The sequence below is a fragment of the Labeo rohita genome, chromosome 3 (assembly GCF_022985175.1).
Source record: "Labeo rohita strain BAU-BD-2019 chromosome 3, IGBB_LRoh.1.0, whole genome shotgun sequence".
Taxonomy (NCBI): Eukaryota; Metazoa; Chordata; class Actinopteri; order Cypriniformes; family Cyprinidae; genus Labeo; species Labeo rohita.
Genome location: NC_066871.1, coordinates 31,554,970 through 31,574,081, shown reverse-complemented (window position 1 = coordinate 31,574,081; position 19,112 = coordinate 31,554,970). Strand labels below are relative to the sequence as shown.

General features: G+C 38.7%; 1 protein-coding gene across 5 annotated transcripts in view; it reads left to right on the top strand.

Annotated features, from left to right (window-relative positions):
- grid2ipa (glutamate receptor, ionotropic, delta 2 (Grid2) interacting protein, a) overlaps window positions 1-19,112 on the top strand; it is a 35,307-nt gene that overhangs the window by 13,051 nt on the left and 3,144 nt on the right. For 2 of the 5 annotated variants that reach the window (XM_051099162.1, XM_051099180.1), the window contains 18 exons: window positions 2,588-2,863; window positions 4,545-4,630; window positions 6,274-6,343; window positions 6,510-6,797; window positions 6,917-7,068; window positions 8,763-8,894; window positions 9,713-9,819; window positions 9,921-10,095; window positions 10,254-10,618; window positions 10,757-12,499; window positions 13,302-13,389; window positions 16,640-16,717; window positions 17,019-17,215; window positions 17,341-17,496; window positions 17,693-17,779; window positions 17,876-18,005; window positions 18,197-18,315; window positions 18,538-18,702. In XM_051099162.1, coding sequence (XP_050955119.1) covers window positions 2,588-2,863; window positions 4,545-4,630; window positions 6,274-6,343; window positions 6,510-6,797; window positions 6,917-7,068; window positions 8,763-8,894; window positions 9,713-9,819; window positions 9,921-10,095; window positions 10,254-10,618; window positions 10,757-12,499; window positions 13,302-13,389; window positions 16,640-16,717; window positions 17,019-17,215; window positions 17,341-17,496; window positions 17,693-17,779; window positions 17,876-18,005; window positions 18,197-18,315; window positions 18,538-18,702 — 4,414 coding nt within the window. Of the gene's footprint in view, window positions 1-2,587; window positions 2,864-4,544; window positions 4,631-6,273; window positions 6,344-6,509; window positions 6,798-6,916; window positions 7,069-8,762; window positions 8,895-9,712; window positions 9,820-9,920; window positions 10,096-10,253; window positions 10,619-10,756; window positions 12,500-13,301; window positions 13,390-16,627; window positions 16,718-17,018; window positions 17,216-17,340; window positions 17,497-17,692; window positions 17,780-17,875; window positions 18,006-18,196; window positions 18,316-18,537; window positions 18,703-19,112 lie in introns of all 5 variants that reach the window. The other 3 variants (XM_051099151.1, XM_051099169.1, XM_051099159.1) reach the window with 2 other exon arrangements.

The following is a 19,112-nucleotide window of genomic DNA, read 5'->3' as shown; positions in this document are numbered from 1 at the left end:
GCCTTAAAAAGTCGAAATTATAACATACTAAAGTCGTAATTACGGGATTAAAAAATTGAAATTATGACTTATAAAGTCGAAATGATGACATAAATCACAATTACAAGAAATAAATCTATATTATAATTTGCTAAACCGAAATTATGACTTTAAAAGTCATAATTATGAGATAAAAAGTTGAAATTATGACTTTAAAAGTCATAATTATGAGATAAAAAGTTGAAATTATGACTTACGAAGTCAAAATTATGACATGCTTAAGTCATAATTATGAGATAAAAAGTAATTTATGACTTTAAAAAATCATAATTATGAGACTAAAAAGTTTAAATTATGATTTATAAAGTCAAAATTATCACATACTTAAGTCATAATTATGAGATGAAGTCGAAATTATGACTTTAAAAGTCGTAATTACGAGATTAAAAAATTGAAATTATGATTTATAACGTCGAAATGATGACATAAATCACAATAACAAGAAATAAATTGAGATTATAATTATCTAAATCAAAATTGACTTTAAAAGTCATAATTATGAGATAAAAAGTCAAAATTATTATTTATGAAGTCAAAATTATGGCATACTAAAGTCATAATTATGAGATAAAAAGTTGAAATTATGACTTATAAAATCGAAATTATAACATAAATCACAATTACAAGAAATAAATCGAGATTATAATTTACTAAATCAAAATTATGACTTTAAAAGTCAGAATTATGAGATAAATTGAAATTATGACTTTAAAAATCGTAATTATGAGATTAAAAAATTTAAATTATGGCATAGTCAAAATTATGACATGCTTAAATTGTAATTACGAGATTAAAAAGTTGAAATTATGACTTATAACGTCGAAATGATGACATAAGTCACAATTACAAGAAATAAATTGAGATTATAATTTACTAAATCGAAATTATGACTTTAAAAGTCATAATTATGAGAAAAAAGTCAAAATTATGACATGCTTAAGTCATAATTATGAGATAAACAGAAATTATGACTTACTAAATTAAAATTATGACTTACAAAGTCGAAATGTTGACTTAAAATCATAATTACAAGATAAAAAGTAAAAATTATGATTTACTAAATCAGAATTATGACTTAAAAAGTCATAATTATGAGATAAAAATGTGAAATTATGACATAATTCATAATTACGAGATAAACTTAGAAATTATGACTTACTAAATTGAAATTATGACTTTGAAAGTCGTAATTACAAGATAAAAAAGTCAAAATTATGATTTATAAAGTCAAAATTATGACTTTAAAAGTCGAAATTGTGAGATTAAAAAATTGAAATTATGACTTTAGTCATTTCCTCCCATAGAAAACTATAAAGTTATACAGAATAAATTCTTAACCTGAGACTTTGCATGTGTTGCATTCATATTCTGGGGTATATTCGGCTTGTTTGTAAATGGTATGTGATTTATTAATAAGGTGTGTACTAAACTTGGTCCTCCAATCTGTTTTAAGTCAAGTTAATTTGTTAAAATGTCCCGTTTATCATTAGACCACTATCCTGTGACCAATGTGTTTATAAAATCATTGTCAATTTTGACTTGTAAAGTCCTAATTTAGACTTTCTATCTCATAATTTTGACTTTTTCGTGCAATTATGACTTTTAAAGTCATAATAAATCTCGTAATTATGTCATAATTATGACTTTTTAAGGCCTGATTTTTTTTTCTTATTTGGCGGAAATGGGCTTCCATAGTTTGGTCTATGCTCTTCATGATAATATTAATCAATTTTATAGTTTTATTTAAAGTAGCTTTTGTTTTTGGACTGTCCTCAATGTTGGCTCGCCATATGTTGTCCAAAGTAAGATTTGTGTCCTGAAGCAGTGTTTGAGATGACTGCAGCTTGGAAAATTAACCCAGAACTGAAGCTCTTGTCCTGCTTCTGAGTTGTGCATCTCATCCTGGTGCTGTTTTCTTTTTCTTTTTTTTTTTTTTGTGCAATAGTGTCCTTCATGAGGCATGGGCTCATTCCTTTATATGTGATATCTTTAAATATATGAGTCAGAATAGTTTAGTGGGTAATAAATACTAGTTTAGTGATATGTGACACATTTTTTACCCACAGATTGGGTTAGTAGATGATACTGATGTTTAGAACATTACATTTGCTTTTAAAGGATGTTAAGAATTAAAAATTCAAAGAGGGCTTATATCTCAGAGGGCTAAAAAGCGCTCTCTCTCTTTCACTTTAATCATTCATCCTCTCAGGACTTCAAAATGCCCGTCAGACATCTTTCTGAAGTCACCTGCTTACCTGCTTAGCTTTTGAAGTTGATCAAACGGGATATTTTTACCCACCCCTCTTCACAGGACAGAAAACAAACGCTTCATTGCATCACATGAGCCCTCTCTTCTTCCATAGCAGGTCACAAACATCTCCGTAATCTGGTGTAATTATAGCAGATTTTCTCATAGCTGTCCCTCCTCCTCCATTTGCCTGTGCGCCTCCATCCAGTGTTTCTCTCAGCAGGCTTGAGAGTATGTTCACACGCCTGAACAGTTTCTCCTCTGTGACTCCATCTGCTGTGTGTGTGCCATGTTTGTCAGGATCTTCATCCCTAAGAAGCACAGGCAGCGCTTTGATGAGATGGTCTCCCAGAGTTTGATCAGTCGCTTGAGGGGCCAAAGCTTCAGCGAGCACAGGAACAATCGCTTACGGCGCAGCCGGAGCGAAGACCACCCCGAACGGCTGCTGTCTGTGTCCACACGAGCCAGCTCTGTGCCCCGGACCGCCAATGAAGAAGTGGTCATGCCTCCTGCCCGTGGCCTCCGAAAGACCACCTCACTTATCGCAGGCCACTCCAGCTCCTTCTCTACCCGCAGGTCAGTGGAAGTGATGCACTGGAAACAGTTACACACTTTTCTTTTCCTTTCTGTTTTTTTCTTCTTCTGCATTTGATGTGGTAGATTTTTTATTTCCTTATGCTTTAATATTTTGTCCTTTGATGTTATGTATTTTCTGCTCATATTTTGAGTTTTGAGTGTCTTCTTTAGTAGGCATCTACATTTTCAAGTTTTATGTATTCTAGTAAATCAGATTGAAGTTTTCAGTACATATACTACACAAACTTTTATTTTATTTTTTATTGTTGAAATTACTTTTATTAGTGTATTTGGTAACACTTTATTTTAAGTTGTCCTTGTTACACATGTACTTACTATTATAATAACAATGAATTATACATAATTACATGCAAGTAACCCTAAGCCAAACCCTAACCATATAGCAAGTATATGTAGTTAATTAATATTACTCAGTATTTAAATGTATAATTACACTGTTACACTTTATTTATGCTTTTATTGGTTTCATTTTGTTTTAAGGTGTCCTTGTTACAGTGTAATTATTCATTCAAGTACTGAATAATTTTAATTAACATGTACAGTGTACTATTGGGTTTGGTTTAGGGTTAGCGGCATGAATTATGCATAATTTACTGTTATTACTATTATAAGTACATGTGTAACAAGAACACTGTAAAATGTGTATGTTTTTATTTTGCTATATTTTACTTAATTAGATTCATATAAATATAATGCTGGGTGATAAATAGATTAATTGATAAACTGATTAACTGATGCATTGATTTAAAGAAATTCATCCCTTCTTGTTGGATTTCCAATTTGACAACTGCTGTAGGCTGTGAGTGATGTTGATTTTATGCCACTGCAATATTTCACTCTTATGATTCATGTTATATTTAGACATGCTGTTTGACACCTGTGTATGTGTGAGAGTGTAAATATGACACATCATTAAGATTTGTTCTCCTCATTATAGCCTATATAATGCTTTAAATGTTATTATACTTGTGTACAGTAATTCATAAGCATTCATTAATTCTCTGTTAAGCTTGTGTCCGATGCATTAATAGGAAAAGGTGGGAGAATGTGAAATCTTGACAGTCATTAGTACAATACACACTTGATGAAATGTCTCTAGGAATGCAAGTGTAATTTCTTTTTAATAAAAATGTGGGAAAATTTGAAGTATCGCTTCATTGGATTTAAGAATTTCTAGGTGTTTGCATAATGACAGTAGATACACATAAATATTCATTAAGCCTGAAAGAGGATCCAGGATCCCAGCATATGACTGTAATGCAAGTTCAGAGCTTTTCTGACTATATCTATTATTAACACTAATTATAGATAATACAACAAACAGCTTTTATTATATAATATCTGTGACATTTGAGTTAAAATGTGGCACATTTTGTCACTGTTCAGTAAAATTACACTCTTGCACAATGACAAAAAAAAACGTTTGTCACATTTTCAGCTTGTATGGATAATACATTTATGTATGTGTATTATATCTATATCATATAAATTTTTCCAATAATAAAAATGCATATTATTTTAATAAACAATTATATTAGTTAATCTAATTATATAAAAATTCAAGATGTTTTGCTTGACATCTAAGGGTTGTATTCACTTGTTCTCAATTCACTTGTTTTTTTTTTTTCTTTTAATTATTTACACTATCATGTTTCACTAGGACAGTACGGGTGTACAAAGGGAACCAGAGTTTTGGGTTTACTCTGCGTGGCCATGCTCCAGTCTGGATTGACTCTGTAATACCAGGTATGAAATTAACCAAAATGGTCATGATTGTAAGTTAAGTGTCGCATTTCGATGTCAAAACATTTAATATTTGATATAGATAGATAAATAGATAGATAGATAGTAGAGCTGTTCTCGACTAAAGATTTTTCTGGTCGACTAGTAGTCGTTTATTTTAGGAATTAGTCGACTATTAGTCGCACATTTATTAATAAACCATATAAATCATAATAATGAGCCTTTAATTGCCTACATAGCCTAATAAGCACACAAAAAAAGCTTGCCACAGTGCACTAGCAGATATAATAATTATATAATTATAAAATATAACAAGCAGACTGCATTAACGTTTTAAGAATTTATCGATAAAATAGTACTTTCTTTGTTTCGGCTTAACAGATGAAGTTGGCGACACTGATTTGTCATTTCCACAGTAGTGATGTGCCTGTACGCATGATTCATACTGATTAAATAATCTGAGAATATTTGTTTTCTATTTGAATTGAATCATTTAAAAGTAGTCTTTTCACTATATATATATTTTTCATGTCTGTAAGGCAAGTATACACAGAGTTTCAAAGTTTTGCTTAAGTTCACAGAGACCGAGACTGCAGAAAGTGCATCCTGTTTGCTTTAATTATTTTACAAAAGTGCAACATTTCGTTGTTATTCTGAGTGCATACAAATAAACGTAGAGTCTTTACAGATTCGAAAGATGTATTACTTTTATCTCTTTGACCAAAAATGACAGTATTTTAAGAATGAGTATTTTAAGAACAAGTAACTGCACCAACGCCTCCATCTGTCATGTAGTGAGTGTGCAACTATTTAGCTTCTACACACCGCAGAGATACTTTAATAGCGCACATTTTTCTAGGTTAACATTAGATTGAGCTGCCATGTGAAGTTGCTACTACATACATATTTCAAATGAAAAGTCATATTTGAGGTCTATTAATGATAGGTGAGCGTATGAATGTCCTGCCTGATGTACTATATTACCACATAGACCAGCCATTAACGATCTGTCCGTTTTTTTTACATTTGTTAACTATCTATTGCTTTTTACATTTGTTTAGTATTTTCAAACATTATCTTTTGTTTTCATAAGTTAAAGGCTTGTGTCTTGTGGTGCGTTTATATTAGTTGACATCCTTTGGCAAAACAAGGCTATTTTAAAAATATATTTTGGACAAGAAACAAGTGAAGGGGAGTCAATTATCAGACATATTACTGAAGCAGATGACGTGAATGCTGAAATCACAAAAGTTCTGTCACTTCTGACTCATGATGGCCATTAAAAAGTTAGGCGGCAGAAACTGGCAGTGTGCAAGAACAGCAGGAGACGAGAGAGAGAAACAACAAGACACAACAGAAGACTCTCCACAGTCTGAGTCAGAGGGGCACAGGTGGTCGAGCTCTGTTTTTATCTAGCACAAATCCTTTTAGATTCACACTTTTCCCACATCCAGCCCTCAAAAGCCAGAAAGAGACATCCACTCTTGGGCAGGATGTGACAAACACCCAAGCTGCAGCGTCTTGACTTAGAGATCTCACGTCATTTCAAAGGGCATTTCATGAGCACAGCTTAATCTCAGTTGGAGCCCATATGAGCTGCTGTCAGTAGTTACTTTCTGCTTGGTTTGTTGCCATTCCCCCTGCAGGCAGCCCTGCTGAGAAGGCGGGTCTCAAACCTGGAGATCGCATCCTATTTCTCAATGGGTTGGATATGAGGTGAGGCTTGCCGTTGAGTTACATTGGAATACATTGCTTTTATCCTAATGTGGAACTGTCTAAAGTCTAAAGCAAGCATCACTATTATGCATATGTTGGGTTCTTCTTGCTCATGATCTTAAAAGTCAACAATATATATGCTTCGCATTTTTGTAAATCCTCTTAGGAGCTGTTCACATGAGAAAGTAGTGTCCATGCTGCAGGGGAGTGGGGCAATGCCCAGCCTGGTGGTTGAAGATGGCCCGCCGGCCTTCACCATGACCGAACCCGAACAGGTGGAGGTTTCTCCCCGCTCCCGTGCTCCTGTGCTTAGCTCTCTGCAGTGGGTTGCCGAGATCTTGCCCCCGAGTATCCGCGTACAAGGTCGCACCTTCAGCCAGCAGCTAGAGCACCTTCTCACACTCCAAGAGAGATACACCATCTGCAAGGCCCTTGAGGCATTCTTCCAGCACAGGTGAAGGACATACCCATAATATTTTTGTGAAAGAAAGAAAGGGTATTCTAAGAACTCTGAGAACATTTCTGAACTTTGTTTAAAACCTGATTTAATTTATTTTTCTTTCATACCATTAGAAATGTAGACACTTTGATTGTGGACGTCTTCCCTGTGTTGGATACCCCAGCAAAACAGGTCATTTGGCAGTTTATTTACCAGCTGCTGACCTATGAGGAACAGGAACACTGCCAAAACAAGATCTCTCGCTTCCTTGGCTATAAAGTTACACGTGAGTTCTACTTTGTCTTGTTGTTCCTTTTCAATCTGTTTAGAGGATATACACTGACCAAAATTATAAACACGACACTTTTGTTTTTTGCCCTCATTTTTCATGAGCTGAACTCAAAGATCTAAGACTTTTTCTATGTACGCAAAAGGCTTATTTCTCTCAAATATTGTTCACAAATCTGTCAAAATCTGTGTTACTGAGCACTTCTCCTTTGCTGAGATAATCCATCCACCTCACAGGTGTGGCATATCAAGATGCTGATTAGACAGCATGATTATTGCACAGGTGTGCCTTAGACTGGTCACAAAAAAAGGACACTCTAAAATGTGCAGTTTTACTGTATGGGGGGAGGGGGAGGGGGTTCCAAAAACCAGTCAGTATCTGGTGTGCCCACCATTTGCCTCATGCAGTGCAACACATCTCCTTCACATAGAGTTGATCAGGTTGTTGATTGTGGCCTGAGGAATGTTGGTCCACTCCTCTTCAATGGCTGTGCGAAGTTGCTGGATATTGGCAGGAACTGGAACACACTGTAGCATACACCGATCCAGAGCATCCCAAACATGCTCAATGGGTGACATGTAAGCAAGAATTGGGATGTTTTCAGCTTCCAGGAATTGTGTACAGATCCTTGCAACATGGGGCCGTGCATTATCATGCTGCAACATGAGGTGATGGTCATGGATGAATGGCACAACAATGGGCCCCAGGATCTCATCACGGTATCTCTGTGCATTCAAAATGCCATCAATAAAATGCACCTGTGTTTGTTGTCCATGCGCCTGCCCATACCATAACCCCACCGCCACCATGGGCCACTCGATCCACAACGTTGACACCAGCAAACTGCTCACCCACACGATGCCATACACACTGTCTGCCATCTGCCTTGTACAACAAAAACCGGGATTCATCCATGAAGAGAACACCTCTCCAAAGTGCCAGACTCCATTGAATTTGAGCATTTGCCCACTCAAGTCGGTTACGAAGACGAACTGCCGTCAGGTCGAGCCCTCGATGAGGACGACGAGCATGCAGATGAGCTTCACTGAGACGTTTCTGACAGTTTGTGCAGAAATTCTTTGATTATGCAAACTGATTGTTGCAGCAGCTGTCCGGGTGGCTGGTCTCAGACGATCTTGGAGGTGAAGATGCTGGATGTAGAGGTCTTGGGCTGGTGTGGTTACACGTGGTCTGCGGTTGTGAGGCTGGTTGGATATACTGCCAAATTCTCTGAAATGCCTTTGGAGACGGCTTATGGTAGAGAAATAAACATTCAATTCACGGGCAACAGCTCTGGTGGACAATCCTGCAGTCATCATGCCAGTTGCTCCCTCAAAGCTTGCAACATCTGTGGCATTGTGCTGTGTGATAAAACTGCACATTTTAGAGTGGCCTTTTATTGTGGCCAGCCTAAGGCACACCTGTGCAATAATCATGCTGTCTAATCAGCATCTTGATATGCCACACCTGTGAGGTGGATGGATTATCTTGGCAAAGGAGAAATGTTCACTAACACAGATTTAGACCGATTTGTGAACAATATTTGAGAGAAATAAGCCTTTTGTGTACGTAGAAAAAGTCTTAGATCTTTGAGTTCAGCTCATGAAAAATGGGGGCAAAAACAAAAGTGTTGTGTTTATAATTTTGGTGTATGTAAGCTTCCATGTATTTATTATTGGGAGTACCATCAGCAGAACCTGAACCTCCAGCCCATGAGCCTCATAGGCGCAGCAGCTCCATGAAGGTGACAGGAACTACCTACAGGAGCAGTGTGAGGGGACGCAGCTCAGATGATCTGGTTATCGGCACTCACCTGGGCATGGGTAAGCTTTCTTCAAACACTATAGTGGCTTTCGCACCATGTAGTTCTAGGAACTACCCAGCAGTGTGGTTCCTAGAGAACCAATTTCCTCCTCGGGTCATTTTCCTAGTTGTATTCGCACCAGCAGCAGGAGACAACAGGTAGCTAATTGCCGTTTTTGCTGTTTTCCATGTTCATGGAGTAAATATTTTACATGTTTTTTTTTTTTTTTTTTTAAATGTAGGGTGCAGGTGTTTTGTATACGTTTGGCCAATCAGTGTACACTTACATCACTGGTAGTTCCTATAGAACTGTTTTAGACCCTACTCTGAAGTAGGAGTTAATTTAGTTCTCCCAAATGGAGTTCCTGGAACTAAATACGTTCCTAGTTCCTGTGTTGCGAACACGCCAACAACAAGCGAGTGCTTCCACCAATAGTGCTAGAACTATGAAAAGTTTCCTCCGGTGCAAAAGCCCCTTAAGTCAGATTTTTATGCTCTTTCAATCACGTAAATTGTGTGTTTACATTCCATCTCCATTATCACGAAAACCCACGACACAAAACAGCTCCGATCATGGTGTGCTCCGTTCACCGGTTGTTGACTTTTGTAAATGCCATGCATAAAGACATTGCTGTTGGGCGCTACAGAGTTCCTGCTGCTGGCGCGAATGCAACCAGAAAAAAAGCCCAGAGGGAGAAACTTGTTCTTTAGAAACCACTATGCTGGCTTGTTCCCAGAACTATGCGGTGCGAAAGCCCCTTATGTGACATTATTGAAAACTGCAGCTTTTTCAGCAAATTGAAATGAGAGTTGATGGGCTACTTTCTTACTTCATGAGGGATTTGTACTGAGCCAGTGGAGGTGGCACCTATGAGACTGACTCCTGGAGAGAGACAATCAGGGGATGGAACATCCTTACCAGAGACGCCCAATAATCTGACTAATGTGAGCACTCTTCTTTGATTTTGACAGGTTAACAAACATTGACATTCTTGGGCAAGTGCACTGTCTTTATATTAACAACCCAGTCCCTGTGCTCTATCTAGCTGTCAGCTGTGTATGCTGAGCTGGAAAATGTCTATGCTGGGAAGAGATCCAAATCCCTGAAGAGTCGACCTCCTCCAGCTCCTGAAACTCTGATTAACGTAGACATCTTCCCGCACGCTTCCTCACAGTCCGTGAGGGCACACTCTTCCTCTCCATCTGTTCGGGCCACTTCAGGTGTGTACTTACATGTTTTTTTATTGGCATTATAGTTTGTAAATCCTAGAAAGCCCTTGAAAGTTGTTTCTTTGTGTAATAGGTAGGAATTTCTGAGGCAGAGTCTAATGTCAGAGACAGTTTATCTTAACCTTTGCTTTTCCATCTTCATCTCTCAGGTAGCCGCAAATCTGCATCAGCGCAGCCTGTGCCACCACCTCCACCACCGCCGCCACCTCCTCCAGAACCTGACTCTTGGATGCAGGAGCCTCCAATGAGTCCCCAATGCCCCTGCTATCCTTCAGGTCTTCCCTCTCAAACCAGTGCTGAGTCCAACCCATACATCAGTTTAGATAGCCCACCTCTCTCTCCACCCTCTCCTCCGGACTACCCCCCTAGTCCACCTATTCGGAAGAAGCGCTACACCTTCTCACGTCCACCCCGTACCCCTGACACAGATTTGTTCATGGAGGCTCTGAGCGAACAGCTAGGACAGCAGTTATCTGTGGATGACTTCCTGTCACCAGAGAATGACTATGAAGAGGTTTGTATATTAGAATGGTTAATTGACTTGATATTTGCTTTTATTGTTTTGACAATTCTTCATTGGCTTGACAAGTCTTCAATGAACTATTGCAAAAACTCAATGCTATTTGTATATTTTACTTCAAAATAACACCAGGATGTTGTCCAGATGACATTCCAGAATGAGGAAGAGGAGGTAGAGGAGGAAGAGGAAGAGGAGGAGGAGGAGGAAGAGGGTCCGTACATGCCTCCCGAGCTAAGCAGTCCGAGCGAAGTACATAGTAGCAGTGAGGATGCCAGCTCTCTTACCTACTCCTCCAGCTCCGAGCACATTCCTCCACCCCCTCTGACTCCTCCTCCCCCTCCCCCTGTCCAATTCAATGACCCCCCTCCACCTGCTGGATTTACCCCTGACCATGCACCCCGACAGTTGACCTTCCGTCGCCACCCCGGACCTCCTCCACCGCCTCCGCCAAGAGCTAACCCACCTCCAAAAAGGCAGTCCATTCACAAGGTGTTGCCCACACGTGAGGAGCTGATAAACCAAGCCCAAATCCTTCAGGAGCACCACTCGCTTCCAGTTCAACCAACAGCCAGCCACCCTCAGCAATCTCAGCAGCAGATGCATCAGTCTCTGCCCCCTATGCCCTCTCCAGAAATAAACCAGTCACCCATCTCCAGTCATGCGATCTACGAGATGCATCATCAGGTTCATCCAGCTCACCAGGTTCATCAACACCACCAGGTACAACAGGATCACCAGATGCATCCAATCCATCAAAATAAACCAAGTCACCAATCTCAGTCTATCAAAGTGCACTCGGGCCATCACTCACACCAGACTATTCAGACTCAACTCTCTAGCTCTATGGATAGACTTGATAGGATTGAAAGAAAGGAACGCTCAGATAGGCATATCTATGACATGCACCCCGAACCCTTGCATCCAGATCAACAAGTACACCACGCTTATCAGATGCATCCGAGTCATCAGGCTCACCTCTCAAGTTCCATGGATAGACTTGACCGATTGGAGCAGATCCAGCGTTTGGAGCGCATGGAGCGCATGGAGCGTATGGAGCGAATCGAGAGACTGGAGAGGGCGGACAGACAAATGCATCGGGCACACATGGCTCAAGCAATGTCTCAAGCTATTCAACCACCTCAGCAGACTCCGCAACAGTACCTCCAACAGATGCATCAAGCTCATCAAGCCTACCCACCAACCCAGCCTCCTCCGCCAGCCCGCCACATTCACCAAATTGAACACATCCACCAGGTTCAGCCAATCCAGTCAGCTCCTCAGTACCACCAGATCCACCAGCCTCACCAACCTCACCAGACCCAACAGATTCTGTCAACCTTCCAGCCTCATCCTTCACAACAGCAGCAACAACAACAGCAGCTTCAGCAGATGCAGCAGCAGCAACAACTTCAGCAGCAGCAACAACTCCAGCAGCAGCAACAACTTCAACAACAGTTTCAGCAGCAGCAACAGCTTCAGCAACAGCAGATTCAGCAGCAGCAAGCTCAGCAGCAACAACAAATTCAGCAGCAGATTCAGCAGCAGCAACAGCATCGTTCAACCCCACAGATTCCCATTTCACAGGCAAGACAGAGCCCTCAGCCCATGTACCACGAACATCGTCACCACCATCACCATCTCAGCCACCATGAGGCCCAGTCCCAAACACAACCACCAAGTACACCCCAACCTCAAACTCACCACCCCATCGAAGGGTCCACTGTGGAGCCACCTCCTCCTCCACCGTTACCCCCACCTTGTGTGCCTCCTCCACTCCCAAAGGCCTCACCACAAAAATCAGATTCCAGTCATATGAGTGTAAAACGGCTACGATGGGAACAGGTGGAAAATTCTGAGGGAACCATTTGGGGACAGGTAAGAAGTTTCAGCCTGATAAGCTGAGTGTTTATGTGAATTGCTTGTCTTAAATAGCTGGTATTGGGTATTTATAGTATTTGTTCTTGACTTGAATGAATCTTGATGATGTTTTACACCAGTTTTAACTAAAGGAGATCTAAATCTCAAGTCACTTATATTTGCAATGTCAAACAGATGAAACAACATAATCCAAACTGACAATGCTAAAGTCTCCGGCAATAGTTGGAGAAGAACCTGAAAAAATTAGTATGCCATTTGAGACATATGTGACTCTGGACCACAAAACCAGTCTTAAGTCACTGGGGTATATTTGTAGCAATAGCCAAGAATACATTGTATGGGTCAAAATTATTGATTTTTCTTTTATGCCACAAATCATTAGGAAATTAAGTAAAGATTATGTTCCATGAAGATATTTTGTAAATTTCATACTGTAAATATATAAAAACTTAATTTTTGATTAGTAATATGCATAGCTAAGAACTTCATTTGGGTACATTTTAAAGTGATTTTCTCAGTATTTAGATTTTTTTACACCCTCAGATTCCAGATTTTCAAAGTTGTGTCTCAGCCAAATATTGTCCTAACAAACCATGTATCAATGGAAAGCTTATTTATTTAGCATATTTATTTGAAATCTCAGCTTCAAAAAATTGACCCTTATGACTGGTTTTGCGGTCCAGGGTCACATATATTGGTCTACTGTAATTATGAAACATTTCAGGATGTCCATCATTTTGAGATTATCTCAGTCTGTTAGAATGAAGAATGTAACGACAGATGTGGTTTCTCACTGCAGTTGGAAGAAGACTCTGATTATGACAAGCTGAGTGACATGGTGAAATACCTAGACTTGGAGCTTCATTTTGGGACCCAAAAGACCCCTGGTGAGTAGAATGTGAGAAAAGTAATATGTATAACTCATTTCCAATGAACAAAAAAGCTGTTGACCAGCTGAGTGGGGGTGTTGCTTTCTATATCTTTCAAAGAGAAAGATACAGTGTGGTCCATAGGTAGTAAGCGGCATTGGTTACTTGTAGATTGTACAGAACTACATTTCTGTGTCTTCCAATACGTGAAAGTACAGTGAAGTCCATCATTAAAAGTTAGAAAATGAGGAACACCTGTGAATCTGCCCAGAACTGGCTGTCCTCCAAATCTGAGTATGTGGACAAGAAGAGCCATAGTAAAAGAGGACACCAAGATGCCTACGGCATCTCTGAAGGAGTCAACTGAGACAACAATAGCCTGCGCATTTCATAAATCTAGCTCAGACTAAAGGGTTGCAAGAAGAAAGTTGGAGGAAACTCTCACCTTGAAATCTTACCTTATGAAACCTTACGAAAAAGAAGTTTATTCAAGTGTGCTATTAGTATACTTCTTTTAAGCTAAAAAATAAGAATGGTATACAATGTTGACCCATGAAGAGGTAATAATAACTGTCAAGCTTTGGGGTGTTGATCGATTCCATCTAGATTTGGATTATCATTCTAAATCCAGTTCAGTCTTTTTTCAGCATTTTGTTCAAAATGTTGTTTCTTTATTTCTTTCTTTTTTTTAATTTATGAAACTTACCCACATTCAAGTGTTTAAAGGGGTCATCGAATGCAAAATTCACTTTTACATGTTGTTTGAACATTATTGTGTGTTGGCAGTGTATGTACACATCTACCCTATAACGATAAAAATCCATGCAGTGGTTTTTAATAAATCTGTAAAAATAATATCCGCTTTTTCAAATCGAGCCATTTTCAGATGCCTGTCGTTGTTGCGTCACACCGACAGAGGCCGCTCCCACGATAGTTGATTGACATAAGTGTCTTATCTCAGACCCGCCTTAAATCAGCAGGAACAGTCCCACCTCCATTGTTTCAATGCCGGAGCAGGGATGTAAGTTAGACAAGAATATCTCAGAATGAGCGATTGAGGTGTTGTGTTGCTGGATGTGATAATAATGAACACAGTGGTCGTCATTTACTCCCGACATCTGAGCCGCTGAGGATGCAGTGGATTACATTTGTTTGTGAAGGGAATGCGTCTGCCGATCTACATATATCCGTCTATGTTCGCGCAAATCATTTGTGATCCAGCTTCACTTATAGCAGAAGTGAGTATAAGGTTTTTTTTTTTTTTAATCTTTGTGATTGCCTGTCCTAATAATGTGCTAGTTAGCAAGTTTAACGGCTAAACGTAGCTAAATGCAGCTAAAGTAAACAGGCTCGTCACTCCACAGAGAGAAGAGAGGGGCGGGGCGAGCAGAGCTCATTAACATTTAAAGCAGCCTCGACCAGAACAGGATTTATTTTGCAGAGCTGATTTTGGCAAGGTAAAAAGGGTGTAGTTTTACACAACCATTGAGAATTTTTAACCAAAGTATATTAGAGACTTTTCATTAAGACCCTAAAAGAATCATTTCAACTTCTGGAAAATGGGCATCCGATGACCCCTTTAAAAAGAATGCATGAAGTATTGCAGTATGAAACAACTAAACTAGTAGTTTACTGAGACTATACTTCACAGTGTACTAAAAATGCTGTATTTAATTAGTAAACTATCAGTATACCTAGTTCACTTTTAGTAAATTTGCAGTAAAAACTGTAAACTTAGATGTAAGCTAGTTTTTACTCAAAGTTTACTATTGTTATACTTGAAGTATACTAAAAAGTATACTTTTATATACTAGAAAATGAGCCAATTTACAACTATACTACTAGTACACTGATATTTGTATACTTACTACATAATGTATATTTAAAAGTATACTTGAACTTTACTTCTTATACAAAGTATACTTAATAAAATAAACTTGAAGTATACTACTTTTTGGTAAGGGATAACGTCTTTATAACACATCTTGTGGAAGGAAAAAAAGGAAGATGGAAATTAAACTTCTGGGTCAATGACTTGTTTGTCTTTTATATGATGGGTTTTTATACTTGTACAATACCAGGGAAAATTTTGCAAGTTATGCCTTTAATCTTTCAGGCACTGGTGCTCCTCTTAAGTTAGGTCAAAAAAGAAAAAAAGAAGAACACCACCATAATATCGTAATTGGCAGTGAGAAACATCTTCCCAGACTTTCTGGCTTGCAGTGTGTCTATTTATAATGATGAAAGCAAAATGATTTTGGTCATAACAAAGTTTTAATTCCAAATGTTGGCTGTACAAATTATTTTTGTTTACTTTGGATGAAGAATGGTGATAAAGCTTGCCAGAAAGCACTACTCCGGTAGTCTCACGTAGCCAGACCTTCAAACTGACAACAGAAGGTCTGGACTCCATAGCAAGTTTTATTAGCCAAGGACTGCCCAAGAGAACGACTGACAGACATGTAAAGCAACAAATCACGGTTCTTTTGTTTAGTGTCATGTTTAGGGGTGCGCATTTGTGACTGAAAACTGCGTGCGACTATGAAAAATATTTAGGAGCACCAGTGCAACTGACCGATCAGTATATTTGTGTTTGTGCTGAAGGGAGCTATAAAGGTTTCTACGTGTTTTTGCAACATTGAGTAATGTATCACAGACATATCTCACCAATCCTTTCATAAACAAAGTGTAGAGAGAGTGTAAATAAAAGATTGATTGTGCAGTGTAGAGTTTTGTTGATTATAATGGAACTTTGTGAGATCGTGATGAACTAAGTGACAGATTTTAATGATTTTTAAGGGAGTTAGTAAGTCAGATATTGATTTAATACAACAATTAAATAAACAAGAAGTTAATATTAAGTGACTTACATTGTCTGACTATAACACTATTGCCTGATTTTGCTCTATTTTGTGCGCATCTCCATTCAAACACAGCGGTGTTTAGTTTATGAAAGAATGTGCGTTTTTAAACGAATCTAGTGAGTCAATGATTCAATTTCCCATTCATAAAGACAGTCACTTGCTTTATTCCTGAATGAATCAGTTGTTCGGAATAATCAAATGAATGAATGACTCAGTAATTAGAGTCATTCATAAGTGCTCCTAAAAAGAAATATAAGTGTAAAGGCCTGCCAGCTTGTATGTAGGAACTACCCAGGAAGACTTGAAGGCAGCATTAGACCTATCCTTTTATCAGCTGACACAGTGTTTTTCGTCACCAGTTCTATTCACTCATGCTACGATTCATGTCTCAGTTTCTCTTCCAGAGCCCTCACCTCAGGTGGAGACTTTCAAGAAGAAAGATGTGGTGGAGATTCTCTCCCATAAGAAAGCCTACAATGCTTGTGAGTAGCAAAGATTGCTTCACATATTTTTCTAGCTAAATGTCCTTTTTGGAGATACATCACGGTACAGAAGTGTAATGGGCTGTAAATGGTAGTTCGTGCTCATGTAAAACTTTGGTGAAGTTTACTTGTAAATGTTTAGACGATGTTTATGTGTGCTTCCCAGTCAAGTATTAACTTATACATGTATCCTTTTTTTGTCTTGCTCTGCTACAGTGCTTTTTTGGTTTTAAATTAGACTTGATAATTGCATGCTCCTTTCGCTAACTTTGTTAATAAGACTCTTCTACCATTTTTATAGCAATCTTGATTGCCCATCTGAAGCTGTCACCAAGCGAGCTACGGCAGGTGCTGATGACGATGTCGAGTGAACGTTTAGAGTCGTCGCATATCAAACAATTGCTCCTTTATGCACCAGATGATGATGAAGTTAGACAATACGAGCAGTATAGAGATGACCCAAGCAAACTCAGTGAGCCCGATCAGTTTGTCCTACAGGTAAAAAACAAATAAGTTTTCCAGAGGTTGCATTTGAAATTATGATTATGTGTAAAGCACAATATGTGTGCTTTTCTATATATTGTATATATAGTGTACATCTTGTGTGTATTGTATATATTCAGATGCTCTCGGTGCCAGAGTATAAGACCCGTTTGAAAAGCCTGCATTTTAAGACTATATTGCAAGAGAAAACAGAGGAGATGAGGGGAGCCTACGACTGTGTTTTCAAGGCTTCGCTGGAGCTCAAGAATAGCAAAAAACTGGCCAAGATTCTGGAGGTATAATTCCTTCATTTTCTTCATTTAGTTTCTAGCCAGGCACACATAATCATGCAGTCTTGAAAACAAACACACAAGATAAAAGACTGTTTATGTGGCAGGCCTTTCATAATGCATACTGAAATATATCAGTGCACAGATTGGATCCTGGATCGTCCTATCATGGCATGTATATTAATTTCCTTATTTTTTCCAGTTTGTGCTGGCTATGGGGAATTATCTGAATAACGGCCAACCCAAGACCAATAAAACGACTGGATTTAAGATCAATTTTCTGACTGAAGTAAGCCTTGTTGCTGTGCATGCATCTCAGTTCATGAGGTTCATCAATTTGTTTTTAACATTATATAAATGTAATCCTACATTTGTCATCTTGAAGCTCAGTACCACCAAAACAGTGGATGGAAAGTCAACGTTTCTGCATATCCTGGTGAAATCATTGTGCCAGCACTTTCCTGAGGTTCTGGACTTTGGGAAGGAGATTGAGACGGTGCCACAAGCAGCCAAAGGTGAAGATCTACTTGAATAAACAGACTCATAGTGATGTCTCATAGTCCATGGCTAAAGACTCAAACACTTCAAACACATTGTTTTGCCCAACACATGGAGCAGCATTCCCATTTAATGTTTGTTTCTTGTTTCATAAAAGATTCTGCAGAGGTCAGATCTCTCTCTTTTTTTTTTTGCTTGTTCTCCACAGTGAATCAGAGAAACATCACGTCTGACTTCAATGACTTACATGCCACAATCCAGGACATTCGTTTAGCCTGTCAGAAGATGCCAGCCACCGCTGAAGATCGATTTGGCATTGTTATGAGTGTATCCTCCCACCAAAACATTCAAATTCACAATATATGATCTTACCATGTCTTCTACAAGGTTTCACTGTGGCGTATTTGTAGCTATAAGGCTTTTCCAAGCAGATCCAGGTCGGACACCCATTAGGACGATTTTGAACATGTCAATCATTTATACATATTAATCAATATACTTGGTATCTGCCAAAATTATTCACAAACCACCTTAACTGCTTGCATGTAGGGTTTTCTGGAAAACAGTCATCCTGCTGTGCAGTCTCTGGAGTCTCTGCAGCAGCGGGCGATGGAAGAGTTTTGCAAAGTTGCATCATTCTTTGGTGAGGATGGAAAGGCCACCACCACAGAGAATTTCTTCGGTATCTTCGCCGAGTTCATGGCTAAATTTGAGGTAGGCTTTGTATTAGATGGTTTGATAGATATTTTCATCTACTAAATGAGGTGAATGCTAGTAGAGAAATGTTTTGAGGCTTTTAGCACAGACAGGTGGCAAAAAATAGGTCACTCTTCCTTCCCAGCTCTCTTGAGAGCTTTTTTTTATGCACGTCCTGCTCCCTTACAACACAGCTAGTTAACAGACATTAAAGGAGAAGTTCATCTCAGAACAACAATTGACAGATAATGAACTCACCCCGTTATCATCCAAGATGTTTATGCCTTTTTTTCTTCAGTCATAAAGAAATTGTTTTTTGAGGAAAACATTTCAGGAATTATCTTTATATAGTGGACTTCAATGGTGCCCACGAGTTTGAACGTCCAAAATGCAGCTCAAAAGCAACTTCAAAGGGCTCTAAATGATCC